Genomic DNA, 25318 nt, shown 5'->3' with positions numbered 1-25318 from the left:
AGCTAAAATAATACATACTATTATTAAAAGCATAACATGTTCCAAAATCCTATTCTTCTTTATTAAATAATGTAGTTGTACTATTTTTATCTATACATACTACTCCATACTAGACCTAAAAAATGAATGCCTCTATTCAGATAATACAGTATAATGAATGATGAATAAATAACACCACATCATATATAACAGTAATTGTCTAATTGAATTGTTAGGTAAAACAGAAAGAGCATAAGATCAGATGCATATAAGCACATCATGACCAATACTGCTGAAACTTGAAATCCATCACAATGTAGTTCCTTAAATGATCAAAACAGCAAAAATCCATCACAATGTAGTTCCTTAAATGATCAAAACAGCAAACAGTTGCAATCACATGAGAGTTCACAAACTGACTCTTGATTCCAACATCTTCCTCACTCCACGCACGATGATTGCTTCCATCCTCCATAGCTCTCCTCTTCAAGGCCTCTACTCCTCTGCAATGAAAAATAAACATCATTTCAGGAACAGACACACGACGATACATACACTAACCAAATACCATGATTCATAGGATGTCTCAGACCTGGGGAGTGAAAGTGAGGCCAACTCTGATCTCTCCGCAGTACTTGTCATCTTTGACGACATGGTATGCCATGGGGGGAACGTTATTTTCAACAAACAGAGGCTGGAGAGGAATTCTAGTGTTGCCAAGAAATTCAAGAATCATGAGACAACAATGCTGATCATACATCAACTGTGGACAAGAATTTTACAAGATACTATAATATACAGTACTATATTACTTACGTTGCTTCGCCCATAAAATCGTCTGCTGTAAACGTATCTTTGTCCATTAGTTTGATCTTGAGGTCAGTCCCATCGCTGGATATAGAGAAGAGGAAGCTCTCATTCCACTCGGAGCTAGATCCTTGAACTGGATACAACAATAAAGATCAATGAGAGAAAGCCTAAAACTAGCCTCTGATGAGTTTGTGATTATGTTCATAAGGAATTGTTCTTTTTGGTTAAAACAGTGAGAACTCTCGAAACAACAAATATGCAAGTGCTCTTAGTTCTTACTAATTGAACCATGCATATGCAACTATGCAAGCAGAGCAATATGGAACAAAAATGTACCTGATGCAATGCCACTAGTCTTCTCCTGAGTTCGGTAGGTGATGACCGCATAAGGATCCGACTTAGCTGCCAAATCGGAGATCAAGACAGAGCAGTACTAGTCCATAAGTGAACACATAAACCACAGATTATTCAGATGGGAAGAGTGAAACATACAATTTCGGTAAAAATTCACTATTTGCAGTCAATTATTCCTGGATCATCATCTAATCGATCAGCATATAATTAGCACATACAAATACTGCCGCTCTTAATCAGGATTCTGTTAGAATCCAACACGATCTAATCATGATTAACAACATCAAATCAGCAGTTTTGATCTCTCAATCACACTAATCAAGTGACATTCTTAAGCAAATCAAACCTTTTCTTTTACCTAGCTTCTGAGAAGATTTTTCATCAACTTTACGATATAATGAAATGCAAAATAATCAAATCGAAAAGTAGTCCAAATCTAACGAATCAATCGTTCATCGGTGGATCGCTTACTAATTTAACTAAGAATCGTGAATCTCAAAACAACTGAAACATCGAAACTATTAATCAATGTGGATCTTTGCAAATGTTAAAAAAGCACGGAATTTTGCAAATGTAAAAAACAGGAAATGAGAGGATTATGGTGAAGAAAGAAACATACATAAAAAATCGGAGTTGTCGAGACCTTTGGCGCTAACAAGAAGAACTTCAAGGGTTCCGCGGGTGCTCATCTTCAGATCAAAATGAAACTCAAAAACAGAGCAAATTGAGAATCCTTTTGACAGAGTGGTTCGACTCTACTTCTGTCAAATTTATAACTGATTTTGTAATTGAAGACGTCGGGACCCACCTAATATTCTAGTATTCAATAATTATTTCCTTATTTAAATATATGTGAATAGTTTTAATAGTTGGAGATTGAATTTTAATGAAAAATTAGTAAATTATATAAAAAAATTGTAATATTGTAGATTGAAGGTTGATATATAAAGAAAATATAGGAGCAAAAATGAAAGAAAAAAAAATGTAAATTACTATATTATAAAAATAAATATAGACTAATTTTCATGAATTCATCAACATAAAAAAAAATTACTACTAATAATTTAGTTGGAAATAGAATTTTTTATTTTATTTTGAACAATGAAAAGCATTTTTCTAGCCCATAAGGTTCAAGTCACGCAAGGATTAACGTGTACTGTGTGTGTCTATGATTTTATTTTTTTAAAAATTATAATAATCTGTTTAAAATATGACTTTTATGTACTAACAATTTTATTTACGTATGCTAAATTATGCCGTATATGATTTGTAAACCAGATTGCCTTGCCCAAATATGATTGAATTCGAAACTAGATATTTTAGCCTCTAGACATGAACGACGTAATGTTGAAATTTTAGCCATTACTTGTACATGACGAAGCAATGTTGAAATTTTGGGTTTTAGCCATTAAACTCTAACTACCTAGATGGCCAATATTTGCCTACGTCGTATAATTAATTGAATAAAAATCAAAACATAATAGTAATAACAAGTTTTAAAGAAGAGATGTTCAACCACGAAGCATAAAACAATGTAGATTTTAAATTTTATCATTCAACATTCATAGTTGCATGGCACACACTAAACAAAAAGCTAGTACATCTGAAATATTTTCATTTCTATAAAATTATGCTAAAGAATGGATGACATTAATTAAAATAATGAATTGCCAACATTTTTAAAAATAGTGAACTATATAAATGGTTCATAAACTACTGAGTTTACACGCGATTTAGAAGAAAAAAAGAATACACTGTTAATTTGGTATAGGGTGAATGTATGATGTATATCCAATACTTATGAAAATGATTTTCACAAGATGTTTATGTATTAAGGTTTTAATTCATTTGAGGTGCTGTTTTTTGTTTTAAGATCATTTCTTTTTCATTTTACATTTTTCAGCCATAAGAGAAAATTTAACCACTTCTATTTATTTTCAACTTCTCTCTTATCTTATTTCTCTCTTTTATCATCTCATTTCTTGTTAATGGAATAATGTAAAAAGGAAAATATTTTTGGACATTCTCTAAGTTTTTCCAAAAAATATTTAATTAGCTTAATGGAATAGCAAAATTATGAATTGTGAAATATTCCCATCTCTTTAATAATACCAACTTTCATGTAATAGTAATTAATTATAGACATAGTCACATAAAAGTAGGCATGGGAATGATTAGATTCTCACTAAAGTTAAAATATAGTATTCTCTATCTTACTTTATCATTTCTCCACTTTAACTATTTATATTATTTTTATAAAACAAATGCAAAAAGATGAACGAGACTCATATTCGTGGACGAAGGGAGTACAAGATAATATTATCAACTATTATATGAAATATATTTTTTTTTCGTTCATTAATATATTTGTGGCAACACAACAAATTAAGTCACAGAATATTCTCAATATTACAATACTAGTACGTTCTCCGTTCCATAGTAGTGAAGTCATTTTGTTATTTTGATAGTAATGGAGTCATTTCTCTTTTTAGTAAAAATCACATTTCTTTTCACTTACTTTTCTCCCTCTTTTATTTTATTCTTTCTATTTTTTCCTCTTTCCTTACTTAATTTTTTTTATTTAATACATTACACACTTTTTTTCTTAATCTTCGTGTCGGAAACAAATGTCTCAACTACTATGAAACGGAGGAAGTATATGAGTATATGTAAGGTGGTGAGGAAATATTTGGTACAAGGAAAAGACAAGAAAATGAAAAATTGTCAACTTTCCTCTGTAAGAATTGAATAGCTCCAAATTAAAGCAGCGTGACAATGACGCTGCGCTTTCACTTAGTAGAAGCGTTTTGAGTATAAATATGTGTAATGATTGCAACAGAGCGAGAAGAAGAAGTATGGCGAGCAACGAAATTCCGGCGACGGACTACAAAATAGTTATGGCATTTCTGGAAGAATGGGGGCTTTTCACCCCACTCAAACCAGAATACAACGTCAAGGGCGCTTACTCCAAAGTTGTAGGCGGAGCTCTCAAACTCAGCTCCCTTCACAAGGCCAAAATCTCCTGCATTCTCACTGCTAAACCCCCCGTTCTGGTATACCCAATCTAATCTCTTTTTTTAGATCAAATTGAAATTGGCTGCATGTTTTCATTCTTTGTATATATTTCTCTGTGTAATTTTTTTATTTCTCAGATCTGATTCGGAATGTATATGTTGATGTTGCCTAATGTAACTTGAAATTGCAATAGAATTCACCACCTTTAAAATTGGATCCTAGCTGCTGTTGAAATTGATGGGAGAATTTGATTTGATATGTAGAATGGAGTTGGAAGGCTGCATGGTCTTACAGTAGCATCAGTGGCAGAGAGGGTTGCTATTGCTTGTGCTAAGACAGTAGTTGGGACAGATGAGGATCTCTTCCTTGGAGAGCTTAGCATCTCTTATCTCTCTTCAGCTCCGCGTAATGTGAGTTTCCACATTTTAATTAATTCAACAGCTTTGAGAATTAAGTAATTTAATTTGTGCCACACTGACAGGCACAAGTGATTGTGGAGGCGTCTCTGGTAAGCAGCCACAATAAGCGGACAATAGTTGAGGTTAGTTTCCGGGCAGAGGAAACGGGGCGACTGCTCTACTTGAGTCGCGCTACATTTTACAGCCTGCACCTTTCTAGTCGTTTGTGAATTGTTTTAAGAAATTGTTTGCCTTTATTAAAAAAAAGTGGGTAAAAAAAATTAGTAGAATGATTGTGAGTAGAATGAGTTAGTACAACGTGAGTAGTCGGCCGACTGGCTCAAAACTATTCAAATAATATGCCATTGCCATTTCTATTTCTATTTCTTTTTCTATTACAATTGGTATTGAAATGTGTTTTATCATGAGTTTTTTTTATTCCCTGTAGGCCCTATTGATAGGAATTGATTTCTTTTTCTGTTTTTTGGTTTGACTTCACCGATTTCTTTCTTAAAATCAATTGATTACTATGATATACTCCGTAGTTCATTAAATTTATGTTAGTAGTTTAAGTTATCTTTTTACATCAAGGAGTACTACTTATTGTTATTTTTGTTTCCTATGTTAATATCTTTGCTCAAATCCTTCAAGGTTCATCTTGAAGGGGTTGGTTTTTTTTTTATCGGATTAGACCAACCGCTCTCTATCCGATTAACTCAAATTTAGACCCTCGATATACTCTTGGGACAATTATTTTTCAGTTTTCGTCTATGGATATATTGTTAGGTCAATTAAATTTAGCATTCAGTGGATAATCCGCTCTGATCCTATGAAGTAATTCGTAGGTTCTACCCAAAAACCAAATAATCACATGAAGAGTAGTCATTAGACTTATTCTATAATGATTTTAGTTTTCTCATTACACCATGTAAAATAATATTATGCCCATTTTGTTTCATTTGCTCACACCTACTAAGATTTTGGTTTAAAATGGTTCCTAAAGTTATTCTGAAAAAACGAATTTTAAAGAAAAAATTATTTGAATCAAACTGAATTATTTGTGAAATATCCAATCCTAAAATTTTAGAATCAATTTCAAACAATTTACTAGTATGTGTAAATGTGAAAAACTCAGAGAAGTCCAAATACCTTATATTTTATTTTATCACATTAGTTAAAAAAATTAATTTTAATTGTGGATTGGTTGAATTTTAAAATATACCGTTGGTCGTATAGAAAGAAAAAGAAAATCAATCTAATGCCAACCAAATTTTAGATTCAAATTAAACTCAATTTGAATAGATTGGGCCCTATTATTAGTTATGAGTGACTGGGTCATTTAATCGAGGGCGAATGAAGTTGTTAGTCATTTATAAATCTAAATGCTCATTTAGTACTCTATATCAGTAGTGGGTAAATATAGTCCTAATTAACAAGAAATGTAAAGCTATTTTCATAATAAGAAAAAATGAAACGAGCAGAATAGGCCAATAGTGCATAGGTTGAAAGTGGTTGGTTGGAAATTGGAATTGAGAGAGAGAGAGAGCGAGGGAGAGAATGAGCACAATAAAAGAATCTCCGGCGGTGGCAGCTGCCTCAGTCTCTAGTGATGTACCAACAGAATACTCCGAAGCAATCGCTGAATTTTTGAAGCGTATGGGAGTCGCTCAAACAATCAAACCACAGCACAACGTTGACGACTCTTTCTCCTACCTTATAGGAGGAGGACTTAAGGTCACTTCTATCCAAAGGGGAAAAATCTCCTGCTTTCTCCATGTCAAAGCTCCAATTTTGGTAATCCTTTCCGCCGATTTCTCTCAATCTATTGGTATAGTTTATTGATCGATTCTCGGATTTTCTGTATCTTTATCTCTGCGGGTCTCCAAATTCTAGGTTAATTGGGAAATTGGGGAAAAACTAGTAATTCGGATGAAATGTTAGGTACATATTAGGTTTTAGTTTTCCTCCGATGCTTTTGGAGAGGGAATGAATTTACTTGATCTTGTAAATTTTACCATCATTTTTGCTGATAAATTAGTTTTTCTAACCTCATCAGTAAAGGGCTGGGTAATTAACGCATCTGCTAAACGAGATGGTTGCTAGTATTTAACACGATTGTGATTGACTAGTTAAGAGCTACTATGAGCTAGATATGGTTACTTAGAATTTAGAAATGATCATCGCCCAGCTCATGTAATATGGAATTCTCAGCTAATAAATTAGGCAGCCTGGCTTCTGTAAGTAATTTGTTGGTTATCTGTAAGCTAATTTCTTGAAATTCATCATTCTAGCTTGTTTTCTTTTCATGAATGTGGATTGTTTTGAGTTAATTTTTGTGATTTTGTCCCACTTGACTGAACTATTCTGGTTGGACGCATAGAATGCATATGGTGGAATGCATGGAGGTGCAGTTGGGGCTGTTGCTGAGAGGGTTGCCATTGCTTGTGCTAGAACAGTCGTTGGAGACGACAAAGATCTCTTCCTTGGAGAACTTGGCCTCTCATATCTCTCTGCTGCTCCACATAATGTGAGTTCTTAAGGATATAAACACGGATGCTCATTTTACTCGACACTAGTTTTTGAAATATGTTGGCACTGAAAGGTGTGGAAAGGATAAAAAGATGATAGTACTTTTTTAGTCTTCTACGTGGCTATTCAGTTTATTAGATAAAATAATCATGAGATGTAGTCTAGGATTGAGTTGTGAGATTATTTTAGTTGGAGAGTGTAGCTATGACTAATTATCACATGATTATCCATTTAGGATTGTGTTGTGAGATTCAATCCCATGAACACGTATTTCTCTCCATGTTCTTGTAGTTGACTTTACCTGCAATTGCAACTGTATCTCATTTCCGTTTGAGTGAATGTGAACATTACACACCAAGATTCGTCTAAGAGTGGTGAAACTATTAGGTGACTTCCACCACAGGAACCTCCAGTAGTTTGAAGTCTCTCTCACAATAAGCATCTTTAACATAATTGGATCTGTCTTCTTCAGCTGACTCGTGACTCATGTCACAGGCTGAAGTAATCATTGATGCGAATGTAGTGAGGACCGGGAGAAACGTAACAGTGGTTGCAGTTAATTTCCGCCTAAAGGAATCAGGGCGGCTGGCATTCTTGACTCGGGCCACATTCTACAATATGCCCATGTCGAGTTTGTGAGATTATTATTCCCATACTCTACTTAATGGGGCATTGTTAATGTAGTATACATTCGATTAGACATACTAGCAAAGCGGAAGGGGTATGTGTTTATAGTACTTTGTTTGATGGAACACAACCATGGTTTATTTTATGATCCATGCTCAAGAATTTTCATATCTCTGACCTGCTTTTGAACATGCTTCTATGATGGAGTAGTATTTAAATGATATTCATTTAGTATTTAAACTTGTTTTCCAATTATATGGTGTGTAAACTACGTTTCTATTTTTAAGTTGGTTTTTTCTCGTAATCTTGGAAGTTGAATGCATATATATGATAGCTAAAGTGCATGTCATGGAATCGATATCTTTTTATGAAATTATAGAATGTAATAGAAAATGTGAGACATTACACAATAAAATACCTCTTGCAAATGTTTAAATCGGCATTTATTTATATGATGTATACTAATAACACTTCCTCCACTTCGGATCATTCTATAACCTCCATGCCCACAATTTCTACAATATATCTCACATACATTTATTTGCAACGTTTCAAAGCTTGTGTTAAAATTGCAAAAGTAGTGCATTTAAACTCTCTTACATATATTTCAAGCAAGAAAGTAAATGCTTTGAAGGCTTCAAATTTTCATTTTCAGTTCCACATACGTACTACAACCAGAACTCAATTTCCAGAATAAATTGAAGTGGTAGAAAGATAATATACTTCTCTAAGATTAATCAAGCTATGCATATATTCAAACAATCATAAGATAATCTTTGCCGGAAACCCTTTTATTCCGGTCCCAAGTTGATCCGGTTGCAAAATTCACAAATCTACAACGAAATAAGACCCCAAAACTCGATCTAAAGATACAAGTGCAAGTTGTTGAGACTTCCTTCTTTAAGACCACATAAAATTTACAGTCTCTCTGCTGACAAAATTTCATGGAAATATTGCGTTGACGAATGCCTCAGCATCAAATGGTTGGAGATCTTCCACGCCTTCTCCGACACCAACAAACTTCACAGGTATTCCGAGTTCATCAACTACACTCACCTATGAGCCCAATACATTAAACAAATGAACATCAGCTTACGTTACTAGTGACTTGGACAAAACGTACAAGAATTTCATTCAAAAGAATGCAAACCTAACATCTTTGAAAAACTTACCACACAGCCACCCCTTGCTGAGCCATCAAGTTTGGTCAAAATCAAACCAGTAATTCCCACAACCTGGCATTCAAGTGTTTGGCGAAATAAGCTCTTGTGATATTACATCTTAAACATCGATCTTATACGTTGCTGAGGTTTATATGTTGTCTAAAGTAAGTGTAGCCAAACACAAATCAATCAGAAAAATGCCCACTAGTAAAGGGAAATGTATTACGTCGTTGAATTCTCTTGCTTGTGGAAGCATGTTCAAACCAGTTGTTCCGTCCAGCACTTGCAGGATTTCCTGCCAAAATCGAGAAATCACGGTTATAACATATTTTTTGCATCACAAAAGTCTCAAGGGCTAAATAAAGTGGAGAGTGCTAACATTGGGTGCACCGGGAACAACTTTTCCAATAGCTTTCTTGCACGCGATCAATTCTTCCATAAGGCTGTAATTAGTGTGCAAACCTGTCAATTACGGATAAGCAATATCATCTTAATAAGAGCTTCGCACCAAGTGTGGGGCATCAAGTGAAATTAGGCAATCAAACTTACGTCCAGAGGTGTCGCACAGAACAAGGTCGTAACCTTCTAGTTTACCCCGTTTAACAGCCTGCGAAAGAACTACTCATGAAAACTTCAAGATCATGTGTTGGAATAGACCACTGCATTGGTAAATTTCAACTGTAGACAGGCACTCGATTACCTGTAGCTGCCTTTGCATTTTCATTTCCAGCTACGACGATCTCACAACCCGTTCTTTGAGCCCATATCTCCAATTGATCGCTTGCAGCTGCTCTAAATGTGTCTCCTGCAGCCAACAATACCTGCCATTTTTTAAAAGTACCCGATGGAATGAGAGATAATATTTATCCAAGTTTGAATATGATTAAGTAGCACATACGACTAGCTCAATGCATTTTTCTACAAAAAAATTCCTCGAAGAGAAAACAACTAAGGCGTCTTAGAAGCATACTCGGTACTCCATCACATGAATTATACGCACATATGGAGTCGCTTCAAAAATCCACAGTTATTGACCAAAGGATTTGATGACATTACAAGTTATTGATCTGATAGTAACAAGAAAATTATCAACTCACTTTGGTCCCTTCATTTTTAAATCTATTGGCCAGCTTTCCTGCATCAAGAAAACAATCGAAGCTCGATATTATTTATCAATGTCGTCAGACAAACAACAGACTTACAATGGATAGCACCATAAAAGTTATACAGAAGTCATTCTAGAACGACGAAAATAGCACACCATAGACACAAGGGTGCCCCATCGATATTAAGCAACTCAGTGGCTAGTCATTTAACATAGAAAAACGGGGCAAGAAATTCTCCCGGCCACCAACCAACAAGCACAAACAGGATAATTGACTACGACTGTGGTCACAAACTAACCATCAAGATTTAATCCTAACTCCATGTGCAAATCGGGGAAAAGGAGGAATGCATTTTGAAAGCATAAAAATTGTTTTCACAGCATGAACATGATATTTTGATAAAACTTACCAAGAGATGTAGTTTTACCACCTCCATTGACACCAACTATCATGACAACAGCTGGTTTCCTAATTAAAATCATATGTTAGCCACCATATCAGAGTTTCAGTATGAGCATTGTTATTTGAACTAACGTCTGACCTGAAGCCCAACTTCAACTCGGTTTTAAGTCCCTTTGCCGTCAACAAATTCAATATACTCTTCTTTAAAGCATCCTAGAAATCACAGAGGCAAGTCTACTTAATGTGAATGCATTGAGAAACATAACATTACTGATCATTCTGACTAATGTGAATATAAATCTGGAAAATGATTACTTTGATTTCTGGCCCCGACTTGAGCTTGCCAGCGTATATATCGTCCCTTAAGCTATCAACGATCTTTACAGTAATCCGGGGTCCAAAATCAGCCACTAACAACACCTACACCTCAAAACAGGAAAGATGACAATTTTCCATACATCCACATTTAGAAATCTGAAAATGTGCAGAAATCACATTTTCTACATGAAAACAAATGCTCATTCAAGTATAGATAGATAGATAGATAACTACCCCAAACTAATGCAGCTAATTAGAAAGAGCAAGGAATATTGGTAATTTCAAAATCATAATGTTAACAAAATTGGGGGTGCTTGAATTAAGAAGAAAGGTAGAATCTTGGACCTCTTCGAGTTCATCTAAAACCCTGTCGGTGTCGGAGAGATTCCAGTAGAGCAGAAGCTCATCAACAACAGCTAAATTGTCTCTAGTTTTAGAGAAGCCAGAAAAGACTTTCTCGACATCGCTCTTGGCTTTTTCTTTGATTAAGCGGCCGAGTTTGGTGAAGAAGCCGGCGTCTCCCGCGGAGCACTTGAAGCGGGAGGCTCTGGAAGAGAAAGCATATTGGTGGTCGGATGGAAAGTGGAGGAGAGTGGCGGAGGAAGTGGCCCGAGGCGGCGGCAGCAGCGGTTTCGAGGGGAGGGGCGAGAGCCCAGACGGAGATGACATTCTTGATTTCTGGCTTGTTGATGAGACCAGACTGGATAGAGTTACAACTTCACCATCATACGTCGCCGTATGCTCTTTCAAATGAAATACACCCAAGAAATATGACTAAGGCTATGCATATTTAATTTAATTTATCAATTAGATATGACTGTGGGTGTTAAGTGAGAAAATGTTTATATTTAGTTGCTTTTCATGAACTATATAGGCGTGTTTTGTGTCTATTACTCAAGAATGGTAAGAAAATTTTCATGATTAATCAAATACTATTATTTAAGTTTAATTTCAGGGTTTTAAATCATTTTGTTGATTGATAAAACAATCTTATCCCCAATTTGATTAATAAATCTATTTATGCAAGCTTAGTTTCTACAATAAGTTTAATCGAATTGAAATTTAACTTCCAACTTGTTATATTTATTTAAACGAATCAACAAAGTAACTAGCACCAGTGGTCTAGTGGTAGAATAGTACCCTGCCACGGTACAGACCCGGGTTCGATTCCCGGCTGGTGCAGATAAATTTATTTTTCGTTCAAAAAGTTTTTTTTAGCTTTTCACAAACCTACAATTTATATTAATTGACAATGATTTAGTTATCAGTAGAGGGTCACCTATTTATTTATTTTATTTTTTGTAAAATCTCGTCCATGACAATATATGTGGTTAATAATATGTTATAGGTTTGTGATATAGTAATTACGATTTTTTAAAATCACAATGTGTTATATACTTTGTTTATTAAATTTAGATACAATCAAAGAAGTATGAAATGGGAAACGGTTTGTGTAATAGTCCCAACTCGTAGCATTTCCATTAATAACATAATATTATATGCAATTAAAAAACATGATCGTAATCTCTTTTAAGTATATTCTCAAATTATGTTATTATCGTGATTTTTTTTTATATAATCCGGTGGTAATGCTATTTAGAAAGTTATAAATATAATCTCATTCTCTCTCAATACATATATTGAATGTAACTCGATGTCATGCAGAATTTGACGGTTAATAGTAGTATATTATAGTGAAAATTATTCAATTATAATATTGTAAATAATCAAATATGAACAAAATAATATTATAATAGTATTTGTTATTTGACCAAGATAAAGCCCAACATACAATTTTAATTTGAGTTGAGTGTAGACTCGTACAATATATGAGTCCATTAGTTTAATTGTAAACAAGTCATGTTTTAATTCATCAATGAGGTTTGTAAAAGACATACTCCTTCCGTCCCATATAATTTAGGACACTTTGACCCGGCACGAGTTTTAAAGAAATCTAATGGAAAGTGAGTTGAAAAAGTTAGTGGGATGTGGATCCTACTTTTAAAGTATTAGTTTTATAATAAAATGTGAGTATGAATGAGTTAGTGGAATATGGGGTCACTACCAAAAATGATAAAAGTGAAGTGTGTCAAATTATGTGGGACGGAGGGAGTAATAGTAAGTGGAAATATTTGAGATATTTAAAATAAATAATACTCCATATAAAACATCAATAAAATTAATTATAAAAATACATAAAAGTAATATATGTAAAGTAATAAACCTTTAGATTTCATAAATAATATTCATAAAATTCAAATATAAAAATATCACTTGTCATTTCTCAAACTTACATTTTACTACCATTTCAGTACATATTACTTTTTTTTTTTTTTTCTATTTTTAAGGAGTTTTAAAAGGAAAATGTAGGTACTGAGAAATCAACAGGCTTAGAATATAGAGAATAATGGCGCCTAAGGATTTACATAAAATCACCGAATGACGTCGGCGTAAATACATGGTTGTCCTCTTACAAAACACTCGTGAGAAACCAAAAAACTGGCACTTCTTGTAGCTCACATTTATAAAATTTGGAATGGAAACAAAATGTTTCAACATTACAACATCAGTTTTGTATATTTAACAAGAAAGGGCTATGCATATATATAGTAGGTATATTCCATATACGGGAAGCTTCCGCCTCGCGACGCATCAACGGTCGGGGCAGGGACGAGACCACACACCAGCATCCAGGCTGCAATGTAGAATAATAATGCCCAGAGCGATGTGGTTCAATGATCATGCTTCTTCACTACCACTCAAATTGCCATTTTTGAGTATGTTGAACTTGCAAAGAGGGCATGTAGAGTTCATGTACAGCCACTTGTCTATACAAGCTGCGTGAAAATGGTGGGCACAAGGGAGCTCCCGCAGTTCAGTTCCATCATCGTAAGCACAGAGGCAAATGCAGCATTCCTGCAATCCCAATGCAAGATTAGTCATAATCAGTTGTATTCTAATTTAATGTAGAATATAAAAGGCAAATCTCAATCACCCCTAAATATATGCTGAGGTAAATACTGGTGAGTGGTGACCAACAGCAACTACTGTACAGACACATAAAACTATGCTTAAGTGGACTTATGCCATGATATGATAGGAGATATCTCGTCGCTCTGGATTGAAAAAGTAACAATACAGAAAGTATAAACAGTATAGGTGGACATACAGCATCGTCCAGAGGAAGGGCATGCTCTATGGGTGAGTCAGTGTCACATTCTGTCATTATTCCACCAAATGATCCTTGAATTTCACCACTTTGCTTCTCAAAATCATCGATTCTACGAAATAAGTATTTAGGTAGTCTCTCAATGTCATCCTTAGTAGCTCCTTCCTGTAACACAAACAAGAAGAACACACACTTTATGGCATAAACTGACATCACTGAAGTCCCACACAATTCTTTGTTGGTTTAAATTCAAGTCCGGCCATCACAACTACAGAAGCGGAACATTTCAAAGTTACATGATCACAATTAGCAACGGCATAAAAAGTAACAAAAAGTACTAGACACGTCAATGACAGAAAGAACATCCTTAAGAAGCAGCTGCTGCACTGCCTATCCTAGCCTAGCCAGCCATTGCAAACTACGTCATGGCCATGTGGCTGATTTTACACAAGGCTATGAAATTAATTTTTGATGTCTAATACAATAGCAGATATAACATTCCCTTCATTTGTCAGTGCAGAACTAACAAGCACTAAAAGTAAAAAGTCATTTGATATCGAGATGATAGTAACTGGGAAATTAAGAGGGGCCACAAAATATCTACAGGCTTGATTAGAAGGACAATTTCCAGACAGTCCCAAACTTCAAATATTCCACCTCCCTTTTTCTTTATGTTGATTTTGGGATTTCACCCTAGATTAGTACTGCCTGCACTTGCAAGCCATTCAGGTACACGGATAGCATACTGTTACTGCACCTCGTAACAGTAGGTAAATTATCCTTCCCAACTTATTCAGAAAATTTGGCGTCATTAACATCATAAAAAATACCACACAGCATATTAACAGGCCACTCAAGTTAATGAGGAAAGTTCCTTCAGTTTGTTAAGCTGGTCAGGTCAAATCCTTAATTACAAGAAAGAGCAAAATCTGTTTAAAAATGGCAAAACTTAACTGATTGCGGCAACTAAAAGATACTAGCATGTAACCTACCTGGTCCGCAACAGCATATAAGATAGCAATGATACAAGGTAGACAGCAGCAAACAGCAAGTCCAATAACACACGCTACAGCAACACAAATGACAACAAAAAACACATCTACAGCCAAAAATGTTATGCACAGCCTGCATGGGAAAAAAATGAGAGTTTGTAAATACTGGACATAAGCAAAACTGAAATAGCTTCAGTGCATAGACAAACCAGTAAAGCTGAGGTGCTTCACTAGTCAGACGTTGGCCACCAGCAGAAACCCAGTAGAAACCAATTATCCACCAAATGAATGAAAACATAGTATTTGCAGACTCCAGATGTTTAGCAACGCTGCCAAGAAAAATATCAGCAAGTTAACATTTTAATCATACAAGTCACTTAATTTGGATAATAAGGAGCATAAACGGTCAATGGAAAGCTTCTTGGATAATATTTACACAATCAGAAAAAAGGTGAAGGACATCAAGCTGCTAGTACCAGTAAATAATGTAGTAATCAATAACCACTTGGCATTCTGAGGCCATTGACTCAAATTAATTCTCTCCCTACTGCATTCCTTCCAACTAATTCAGGTGGATATAATAAATAAGTATTTGGTATACTATGGCCGTTGACTCAAATTAATTCAATAATTTGCTAGATTACTTACAACTAATTCAATCAACAGAGAAGTTGCAATCACTCAGCACCTTGCAAGCAAACTTCTCTTGGTTCATCAAGCACCAACAGTTCCTCAACTGAAAATTGAAACAAGTTCTACAAGACAAAATCTAAAGCCTAATTCACAAACCTTAGATACACAATTCAACTAACTATAGTTTTTTCAAGCACAATCATCACCAAATCATAAATAGAGCTCTTTCTAATTTGTGTTGCAAATTATTTCAATTTAGTCACAACATACTTAACTCTGTTAAAATAAGAACATTTTCCCTAAATCGAACATTTTTAGAAACCCTAAAAATGGATAGCACAAAATTAAACTATACCTAGATTCGTCATCACTTTGGCGGTGATCGGAAAAATAACCACCAGAATCCACATCATCACTCCCGGAGCTCGAATTGGAGTAATTCCTCACATGCCCTAATTGAGGTCCGTCGCCCCCTTCCAAATTCCGCTCCGAATACCTCTTCATATACTCCCAGCAAACACACACTGCGTGAAGAACGCACTGCAGCGCATAGCCCACAGTCCAGAGCCTCAGAGGCATCGAAGGCGTCTCGTTCCGGCTCATAATCAGCACCGAAATTGAGACGACAACGAAGGCGATGTTCCAAACGAGGTCTAAAATGACAATCGGCTTAGAGTAAGCCCAATCACTCTGCCGCTCCTCGATTTGATCAGCGGCCGCTTCTCGGACGCGAACGGAGGGCTCGCGCAAGGAGAGGCTCCGGCTGCTGGCGCGGCGGAGGAAGTTAGCGGCGCCGCGGAGGCTGGGTGCACGGCGGAGGAAGCGAGGGCGGCGGCGAGGGCGGAAGATCTGATCGGAAAGTAACGGCGTTGGATCGACGGCGGCGGGGGGCGGAGATTCGGCGCTAGACGACATCGTTTTCTTGGCCGGAGAGCGGGAGAGGGGTGCGACGGTGTTTGTTGATTGGAATTTTGTTACAACGTTGTAATGACGCTGGATTGATCGGACGGTCAGAGATGAAGATCTGATGCGAGTGTGTGAGAGATTTCGAGAATTTATTTTTTATCGGTTTGAATGTGGTTTTCTTGATTAGTGCTGATAAACTTTTAGTACTAACAAAATTAATTACAATAATATTAATTATCTAACTGATTTTTGGAACAACAAAAATCGGTTCCGGAAAAAAAACAGCATGATGCCATGATCTATTGGTGCTCAAAATTATTCACTATAATCATTCCTCCTCTATTTTTTATAAAAACATATTCAACAAAATTTTTGTTATTAAGGCCTAATTAAGTGGGACGAGGAGTACAAAAAAAAAAGTCAAGTCAAGTGATGTAGACATGACGGGATCGATTGAAAGTGAAAAGGATAAAATGGCTTATCCATGTTGCAATTACATGATTGGTCGAGCGCCAACTCATACCTATGGAATAATTAATTTATTCTACTGAATCAATAATGGCACGCAAAAAATCAAATATTGAACTCTACAATCCATTATTAACAAAAAGTTTATCAATATTATTCTATAAGTAAACAGAAACTATTTTCATTTTAATTCATTCTTTAAAATTATAAATTTTTTATTTTATTTTTTCTTTAAATAGGACTCATTCATCATAAATAATATCATATTTTATTTTCTCTTTTACTTTATCAATTGCGCATTAAAACACATACGGGGACCAGTTGTGTGCCTCTACAAATTAAAATTACATAATAATACAATCATAATCATAAGGGGTGTGTTAGGGTCCTTACAGCATTTTAGTGTAAAACACAGCACAAATCACAGCTCTTTGATCATTAGATTGGATGGTTGCGATTAGTTACATTATCATATTAAAAATCTACATTATTAGGCGAGGCACATTATTAGACTAGAAATGTACTATATTGTAAGACTAAAATGCTACATTATTAAACTAAATTGCTACATTATTATCCGAACTACATTATTAGTCTAAAATTCTACATTATTAGATGACACGTGGCATTAATCTAACCGTTAGATCATAGGATCCAATGGACTGCAAGTGTTTTAAGTTTTATTTATACTTAACGTTCAGACCTGAATATATCTCACTATCATAATCATAGTAATATTAATTATAATTAATTTTAATGCATGGTAATGATGTGTTATATTATACTTCCTCTATCTCATTCTAACTAACACGTTATCCTTTTTCGAATGCCTATCCTAAATGGCATTTTTTTAAAATAGAAATCTCACTCTTTCTATTTTATTCTCTATCTGCTGAACTCATAAAACAACAAAGTACAAAATCTCATGCCAAATAAAAGATGTTCTGCTTAGAGTGAGGCGGACGGAGTAAGAAACTTACAAATCGAATGAATCACGAAAACGCAAAAAGGGAATCTCATTCTTTTAATGGGAACAAAAATTTGATCAAAAAGAACTAAATACAAGAGAGATAAATTAATAAAACCATCTCCGGTTTGCAAGCATCCATATGTACAAAGCAGTCAGCACCGTTTAAGGAGGATTTCCGAGCAGCCATTCATCGTGCTTCATCAGAACCGTCTTGTCATCCACTCGATGAACTCCAATTTCTACATCACCAATCTCTTCTACTTAGTTTTCCTGGTTTCATGAAGTTTGCTTCCTCGAATGTTCTGGAATGAGCCGTTGCAGCAGCTCGCAAGGTGCGCCAGCCAGCTCTGCAAGATGAAGATCCAACAGTTAATAACTGAGAGGCGGAGATAGCGCTCAGGGTTAAAGGGTGTAGGCGAAACACTCACCTTCTGGTGAGAAGTTGAAAAGAGGAGGCAGTGGTCGCCCGTTTGGTAAGGACGCGCTTGGTGCTCTCAACTCATCGAAGAAAGGGTGTGCACAAGCCTCCAACTAAATGAAAAATGAGAGACATATTCAAGTTCTTGGAAATTGGAATGCGTGTGTGTATGTATGTATTATTGACGAGTATTAAAGATGAAGTACTTACAGCTGTGAAACGTAAAGTCGGGGAATATTGGAGGAGCCTCGACACCAAATCCACTGCCTCAGCTGGCATTCTCCGGTTAAATACCTGTGAACGAAAACTTCGTCAATGGTGATTTTACATGGATTATTTGGATAGTACGTAGCTATCTGAACAGGGAAGGGTAAGGGAAAGAGCTTCCAAGTCGAGGTTCACGAACCTTGTGCCATGGGTGGGCTTTAATCTGAGGAAATTTGAACTCTGTGTAGTTTCGGTTCATGCATTTGATTTCCTCCCTCGTTGGAGTTCCCAAAACCTACACAAAATTTAACAGCTGAGGTTCCGGATGCAACGAGAGAAAAGATGTAAGGTGTAAAGAATATACAAACATACCTTGATTATTTCAACTAGCTGATCAACGCTGCTTTCCCCGGGAAAGAGAGGCTGCATGTACAGAATAACGTGATCACTAAATTCCGACTGGACCTAAGCAGATGTTTCGCAGAGAAAGAATAGATGCATGCCTACCTGCCCCAAGAGTAGCTCAGCCATAACACAGCCAGCTGACCACATATCAATCGCAGTCGTGTATTCTGTAGCTCCAAAGATGAGCTCGGGAGCCCTATAATACCGTGAACAGATGTAGGAGATATTTGGTTCACCGGGTACCTGAACCAATTAACACAAATCTCAATGAGAGATCTTCAAGCATTATTGGTAGGACTTCATTCAAACTCAGCAGAGATATTACATACCAGCATCTTTGCACTCCCAAAATCACATATCTTAAGCTCATGTGTGGTAGGATTAACCTGCAGCATAAATTAGAAGAGAAAATGAACAACTCTTGCTTTGGCAAAAGCGTGAAAATTCACTGCAGTTGAGCAACGTGAATCCATAAATGAATAGAGCAGCGGAAAATGTGAAGACTTCAATATTTCGAGCAGAAAGCCTCAATTAATTCAGAAACAACAATGCACCACTTAGACAAAATAATGAATATACATACCAGTAGATTCTGTGGTTTAATGTCCCTGTGACAGACTCCAATAACTCTATGAATGTAATTTAGGGCCCGGCATATCTGCAAATTTGGATCAGAAACAACAGGAACCATGATTCGAAATTTCAACATAGAAGAAACCACTCAGAAGACAAATAGCTATCACAGGAAATGGAATGTACCTGGTATACATAAAGCTGCACGTAAAAGACAGGCATGTGCTGATTCACTCTGCTGTAGTGCCGGGAAGCCCGATAAACAGTTTCTGGTACAAACTCGAGAACAACATTAAGGTACACCTCATTCTTCTCTGTAGTAGAATGGAAGGAATGCTTCAGCTGCACAACGTTTGGGTGGCTAAGCAACTGCATAACCTGCAATTCCCTGTTCTTATATCTCCTATCCTGAAGCACCTTCTTTATAGCCACGGATTCACCCGTTTCAAGGCATTTAGCCTACACCAAAAATCATATTAGGACACCAGAATATACTGCACTGCCTCTCATAACTACTTAAATTTCTTCCAAATTACCTGATAGACAACGCCGAATGAACCAGTACCAACAACTCGCTCAGCCATGTAAGACATTGTCTGAGGAGAAGATATCACAAAATTATACATGCATGCATATTCATATTAAACAGATGCTAACATGATCAACCACAACCAGTAAGCACAATCACAATCACCTGTTTTGGATTTCCATTACGGCCACCAACTGAAGTCACGATTATCTGACCTGTTTCTGTCCCGTTGCCACTGATGACTGTCGGCTCCACATCCTGGAAACAGCAACCAGTTACCATGTCAACAAACTTATCCATCAAACTAACATCATGTTACAGGAAACTAGAATCGAAATCTAACCTTGACACTCTCCTCATTATCATCTGTGATTTTCATCTCATTCATCTCCTTAGGAAGCTCATCGTGGCCAGGCTTGTCATGTCTATCATGATTGCTACTAGATGTGCTAGCAACAGCTTCACCTGCTTTGTGCTGCTCCGGATCCCTCATACTGTTCTCTACTGCCTCTACTCCACACGGGAGTCTCTGATTGAATTCTTGATCCACCTTCACCCTCTTGATAGTGCTAGAATCCCCAACCTAAGACAAACAGATCATCAAACTTCAGAATTTGGCTTTTGTTTTTGTGATTCACTCCACTTCCTTTCCAAAAATCCTACAAATGCTACCAAATTCGGTGCCAATGCATCATTGATTATTCACTATAAACACCTTCAAAGATTTAACAAAGGAGACAGTACAAATCGCAGCTTCAACTGAGAGCCACTTAATACCAGACAGCAACAAAATCCACCGAAATCACAAGCTTTCCTGTCTTTATCAAATTCTCAACTTTGGAAGAAGTCCACACGTATCAACATATCAACTCTAAGAAAGTAAGAATGTAGTAGTAATATAATTCTATACACAAGAATAACATATATGCTAAAAACGACATCGAATATAAGGACAAATCATCAAAAGCTCAAATGGAAACCACCAAAAATACAATCCATCAAATTTCCAAACATTTTCGCCAAATAGTTCCAAAAATGCTTAACATTTTGATTATAATCAAAATAAAATAAAATTCATTACTGAAGAAGGAAAACAAATTACAGGATCTGAAACGGAGGAGCGGCCGGAAGTAATGCTCTTCAGCCGCCGCATCATATTCATCTTATTCACCAAAAAATAAGAAATTAACAAATCCAAAAAGATGCCAGCAGAAAAAAGGAATCAGATGGAAATTTCTTCTTCTTCGACCTCCAATCAAATCAACCGAACAAACAGCACAGTCCACAATACGAAATGAGAAAATGTGTTTCTCTTTTTTTCCCTCTCTCTTTCTTCCCTGCGTTCAAAACAGAAACAAAAGAAGAGAAGAGAAGAGAGAGAGAAGAGAGAGAGAAGAGACCAAAAAGAAAAGAAATTCCGAGAAAAATAAATGCTGATAAAATCGCTCTCTCTCTTCACACACTCAATTAATTTCCTCCAGTCAAAGCTTCAAAGCTAATCATCTTCGTTCCGAATTCCAACCATTTTTTTTTTATCTTTGATCGCTTTGACTTTGAATCTCCATTGTCGATTCTTTGCTGACGCGATCGCACGGTGTGGATTGGTGGGGGTTTTCTCAAGTGGGTTTTTTGGCCTGCATTTAATTCACACTTTTTTATTTCAAAATTTGAAATATTAAATTAAATTATTTAGCTTGTTGGGAATTTGTAGTTATACTCCCTCCGTCCTCTAAACAATAAAACTCTGTTTAAAAATAAAAAATTTTAATTTAAAGAAATTTCTTCTTCTCTAATGAGGTGTGAGTGATCTATTTTTCACTAACACAATTTCTTTTTATCTCATTTTTACTTTCTTAATTTTGAATTAAAATTCATGCCGTTTTAAAAAAAAATAAAAATTACAATATAGTGCTATGTAATCAGCTGAATGGAGTTAGTTGTGAATTTGTTTGGATATCTTTATTCATGCAATATGTATAGTAATTTGTATTTATTGCTCCTCAATTGCAATAACAGTAATACCTAAACTATCATAAATATAAATAGAGTAAAAGCCAAAATTGGTCCTGAATATATGGTCATTTTATGTTTTTGGTCATAAACATTATATTTTCGATTTTATGGTCCTGAACATATGGAAATTTGATCATTTTGGTCCTCCGTCAACATTTCCGTTAAAAACTAACGGTCAACGGGTTTAATCCCGATTTTGACCAAATTAAACTTTTAATTCTGATTTTTTACTCCCTAATTAATTCTCTAATTATTTTTACACTTCAATTTCATCTTCTTCCTTCCTCTCATCTTTCATCTTCTTCCTTCCTCTTCCTCTCAAACCCTAGTTATGGAGGGTTCGACTTTCAGCAAAACGCCCTCCCCCACTATCTTCTCCCCTTATCCGGAAACCGCATCAACGATCTGATTCCGCTGCTGGTTGAGGCCACCGGAAACGTCGACAACAAGGAATCTCCGCCTCTCTTTAGAGATCTTAGCCGAAGATCTCCGATAATCGAGGCTGAATCCGAGGCAGGGACGGTAGCCCTCGGAGTCAGGCTGCGACCAGAACTCTCTCATAGCGGCGGAGATGTTTGGATTATTGGGAGGAAGGCCTTGGGGAGACAACGGCACGGGAGAGAAACAGAATCAGTTGTAGTTTAAATATTACTCTATTAAATAAAACGGAAAATTCCAAATAATACTCCATTTGTTCCTTGTGAATCTTGTATGATCTTGAACAAATAGTATTATTGCAGATATTGGTGTAGTTGATAATATTGTACAAGTAGTATAATTGAGGATCTTGGTGGATCTTGGTCAAGAATGTCATTGAGCATAATGTCGTAATAATTTCAATGATTATTCTATAAATTCTTCTACGTTGATGGTTGATTGTGCACAAACCATCAAATATAAATTAAATTATGAAAAAAATAAGTTTGTTTTTGTTTAACAAAAAATAAAAGGAGTAAAAACAGGGATATTCCCCACCGGCCACCGCCTTGGCTTCCCTCCTTCTACTGTCGCATTAACAAATATACACTAGAATTCGTACCCTCCCAATGAGAAGATAGTGGGGGAGGGTGGTTTGCTGAAAGTCGAACCCTCCATAACTAGGGTTTGAGAGGAAGAGGAAGGAAGAAGATGAAAGATGAGAGGAAATGAAATTGAAGTGTAAAAATAATTAGGGAATTAATTAGGGAGTAAAAATCAGAATTAAAAGTTTAATTTGTTCAAAATCGGGATTAAACCCGTTGACCGTTAGTTTTTAATGGAAATGTTGACGGATGGCCAAAATGATCAAATTTTCATATATTCAGGACCACAAAATCCAAAATATAATGTTTAGGACCAAAAATATAAAATTGTTTAGGATCAATTTTGGTCTTTAATCGTATAAATACACGTAACTGTCACATTAGCGAAATTACTTTTTAATCATAGATTATTCGGGTCTTAAATTGTAATTTTGCATTATAACTAATCATTCTCTGCTTTTGGCATGTGCACTAAACAATCGTAGCTAGGTTGTAGTCAAACAGAATTATTATTTATATGGTATTACTATATCCAAGATTTTGGAAGGACCCATTTTCTTACAGTAACATTAATGTGAAATTCTCATAAATATTTTTATCAGTTGTAAGGTCATTAATGCTTATGACGTTTAGTTAAATAGCTTTAAATACATAGCAAAATATTTGAATTTTGAACCTTGCAATTTCAATTCATCTGAATGAAACCACTTTGAAGTTTTCATGCTCCATAATAAACGCAAAAAACTACCTTTTCTATGTCCTTAAAATAATCTCAATTAAAAGTTATAACAAAAAAAACTATGAATCCCATCATAAAAATATTATTATTAATAATTAAAACAATATAATGTAAGTGATGAAAATAGTTGATGACATGCTCATTATAAGCCGTTACTAAGTTAATTTTTTTGATGTTGGTGGTTTATTTCTTTATGAAAAATGTCGATTAGTTTTTCACATATTAAATGCCCTTCATTAGAAGAAATACAGCCTTTCAGCTTAAAACAGTCCAAATTATGTGTTACGTAAAGATATGTATGTATTTTTATCGATTTTTTGTGGCACTTTTAACTATTTTTTGGGGGTAAAAATACAGTATCCTACTAATTATATAGTAGTATATATATTTTTTCATCTTTTCTTGTCTGCACAATCCCGCTCACTCGCTCGACCCTTTTGACAAGTATTGAATATTGGTATCTTATCTCTAAGCAAAAAAAGTTAAGAAAATAACTAGTACTATCTAATTTCTCACTTATACTATTCATAAGTCACATCTTTGATTTTTTTAATTCTTTCTTATAATATCCAATCATATTTATCTATCCTTATTAAATTAATATGTGAATATCAAAAATAAGAATTTAATTTAAAAAATTACATAATTAATTTTTTGAAATGTTAATCATCCATTGAGGTACCAGTGCACCCAGATTCATTCAATTCAAATCTTTTTGTGTTGGGTGTGGGCAACGTGACAGTGTATTGGGGAACATTGTTGTTTGTAATTTTTAAATGTATTAGAGCATCCACTATAGGAGAGCCGCGGCTCGTGGCTCTCCTCGTGGCCCAGCCGCGGCTCCCTATAGTGAGTCGGATGGGCGGACGTGGTGGGGTGGGGGGGGGGGGGGGCACCCACGAGAGCGCCACGATTGTGGCCAGGCCGCAGCGCTCCTATTGCAGTGGCCACGGGCGCCACGATTGTTTGGTATACTTGAAAAGCATGTTTCGAGCAAGTTTCGCGTGAATAGAATCTTGCTTGTACACGTAAAACTCTACAATCCACTTTTAACCCGATTCAGTATTATTCGAGCAGTCTCGCACGAATAGAATCACTATTATTATTACATTGTGTTTGCTTGTGCATTTATAAGATATTTTACAAACATTTAAATGCATAAGAAGTAAACAAAGTCTAAGTCTTTTGCTTAGTAGACCGGTTGTGGGCGTCGTCCACTTTAAGGTAACACGGTCGGATCTATGCAATGCTTTGCAAAAGAAAAAGAAGAATTTCACAACCTAGATAGGCTTTGACTACCTATCGTGAAAGGTTGCAATGTCAGTCCACATATTTCTAAGCCTTACTGAAATAAGATGACATTGGTGTGGTATAGCACTGAACGGATCTAACAGCAAGACGTGTCTTTATGCTATCTACCGAAAGACTAGGTCTTGATAAAATGTTATTTCTTAATCTACATATGTTAGCATTGAGCATACGGTATTGATTATGCACTACTTTGACTTATCAAATGGTGCGGGTTTTTCGCAACCCAATAATCCCGATATATTGGGTAGTGGTGATTAATATC

The 25318-nt window shown here is 35.7% G+C and overlaps 5 protein-coding genes, 1 long non-coding RNA gene and 1 other non-coding gene across 11 annotated transcripts; 3 read left to right on the top strand and 4 right to left on the bottom strand.

Annotated features, from left to right (window-relative positions):
* Positions 1-181: 181 nt before the first annotated feature.
* On the bottom strand, positions 182-1898 carry LOC125224520 (elicitor-responsive protein 3-like). The gene is made up of 5 exons (XM_048127931.1): positions 1763-1898; positions 1126-1191; positions 796-922; positions 572-686; positions 182-482 (listed from the first exon to the last, which is right to left on the bottom strand). The coding sequence occupies exons 1-5, from the start codon at positions 1830-1832 to the stop codon at positions 420-422; spliced, it is 441 nt and encodes a 146-aa protein (XP_047983888.1). The 5' UTR covers positions 1833-1898; the 3' UTR covers positions 182-419.
* Positions 1899-4049: 2151 nt separating this feature from the next.
* LOC125218907 lies at positions 4050-4913 on the top strand. Its single transcript, XR_007176045.1, has 3 exons — positions 4050-4196; positions 4422-4568; positions 4640-4913. It is a non-coding gene; the product is annotated as an uncharacterized LOC125218907 (long non-coding RNA).
* A 1092-nt stretch (positions 4914-6005) lies between these two features.
* Positions 6006-7884, top strand: LOC125219340. 3 transcript variants are annotated; one of them, XM_048121290.1, is made up of 3 exons: positions 6006-6350; positions 6937-7083; positions 7377-7514. In XM_048121290.1, exons 1-3 carry the CDS (start codon positions 6114-6116, stop codon positions 7452-7454), a joined length of 462 nt encoding a protein of 153 aa, XP_047977247.1. In that variant the 5' UTR covers positions 6006-6113; the 3' UTR covers positions 7455-7514. The 3 variants fall into 3 exon arrangements, with proteins under 3 accessions (XP_047977247.1, XP_047977248.1, XP_047977246.1); XM_048121291.1 differs by having other exon boundaries at positions 6007-6350; positions 7473-7614; XM_048121289.1 differs by lacking the exon at positions 7377-7514 and adding an exon at positions 7581-7884 and having other exon boundaries at positions 6014-6350.
* A 556-nt stretch (positions 7885-8440) lies between these two features.
* On the bottom strand, positions 8441-11447 carry LOC125218456 (cell division protein FtsY homolog, chloroplastic). The gene is made up of 11 exons (XM_048120126.1): positions 11047-11447; positions 10699-10803; positions 10523-10596; positions 10391-10449; positions 9973-10010; positions 9576-9696; positions 9425-9493; positions 9255-9337; positions 9102-9170; positions 8885-8947; positions 8441-8768 (listed from the first exon to the last, which is right to left on the bottom strand). The coding sequence occupies exons 1-11, from the start codon at positions 11368-11370 to the stop codon at positions 8655-8657; spliced, it is 1119 nt and encodes a 372-aa protein (XP_047976083.1). The 5' UTR covers positions 11371-11447; the 3' UTR covers positions 8441-8654.
* A 365-nt stretch (positions 11448-11812) lies between these two features.
* Positions 11813-11883, top strand: TRNAG-GCC. The gene has a single exon. It is a non-coding gene; the product is annotated as a tRNA-Gly (tRNA).
* A 1216-nt stretch (positions 11884-13099) lies between these two features.
* Positions 13100-16540, bottom strand: LOC125218621 (E3 ubiquitin-protein ligase At1g63170-like). The gene is made up of 5 exons (XM_048120333.1): positions 15851-16540; positions 15072-15191; positions 14863-14995; positions 13871-14035; positions 13100-13617 (listed from the first exon to the last, which is right to left on the bottom strand). Exons 1-5 carry the CDS (start codon positions 16408-16410, stop codon positions 13441-13443), a joined length of 1155 nt encoding a protein of 384 aa, XP_047976290.1. The 5' UTR covers positions 16411-16540; the 3' UTR covers positions 13100-13440.
* Positions 16541-17795: 1255 nt separating this feature from the next.
* On the bottom strand, positions 17796-21402 carry LOC125218619 (shaggy-related protein kinase alpha-like). 3 transcript variants are annotated; one of them, XM_048120331.1, is made up of 14 exons: positions 21221-21402; positions 21074-21133; positions 20315-20554; positions 20137-20229; positions 19979-20038; positions 19629-19901; positions 19453-19527; positions 19199-19255; positions 18972-19112; positions 18837-18887; positions 18664-18759; positions 18468-18551; positions 18268-18370; positions 17796-18186 (listed from the first exon to the last, which is right to left on the bottom strand). In XM_048120331.1, exons 2-14 carry the CDS (start codon positions 21131-21133, stop codon positions 18116-18118), a joined length of 1404 nt encoding a protein of 467 aa, XP_047976288.1. In that variant the 5' UTR covers positions 21221-21402; the 3' UTR covers positions 17796-18115. The 3 variants fall into 3 exon arrangements, with proteins under 3 accessions (XP_047976288.1, XP_047976287.1, XP_047976289.1); XM_048120330.1 differs by having other exon boundaries at positions 21074-21402; XM_048120332.1 differs by lacking the exons at positions 21074-21133; positions 21221-21402 and adding an exon at positions 20687-20804.
* Between the last annotated feature and the right edge of the window lie 3916 nt (positions 21403-25318).

This window comes from Salvia hispanica, chromosome 4 (assembly GCF_023119035.1).
Source record: "Salvia hispanica cultivar TCC Black 2014 chromosome 4, UniMelb_Shisp_WGS_1.0, whole genome shotgun sequence".
NCBI classification, from domain to species: domain Eukaryota; kingdom Viridiplantae; phylum Streptophyta; class Magnoliopsida; order Lamiales; family Lamiaceae; genus Salvia; species Salvia hispanica.
Note: the sequence above shows the minus strand (reverse complement) of the source record. Positions and strands in the feature narration are given on the sequence as shown.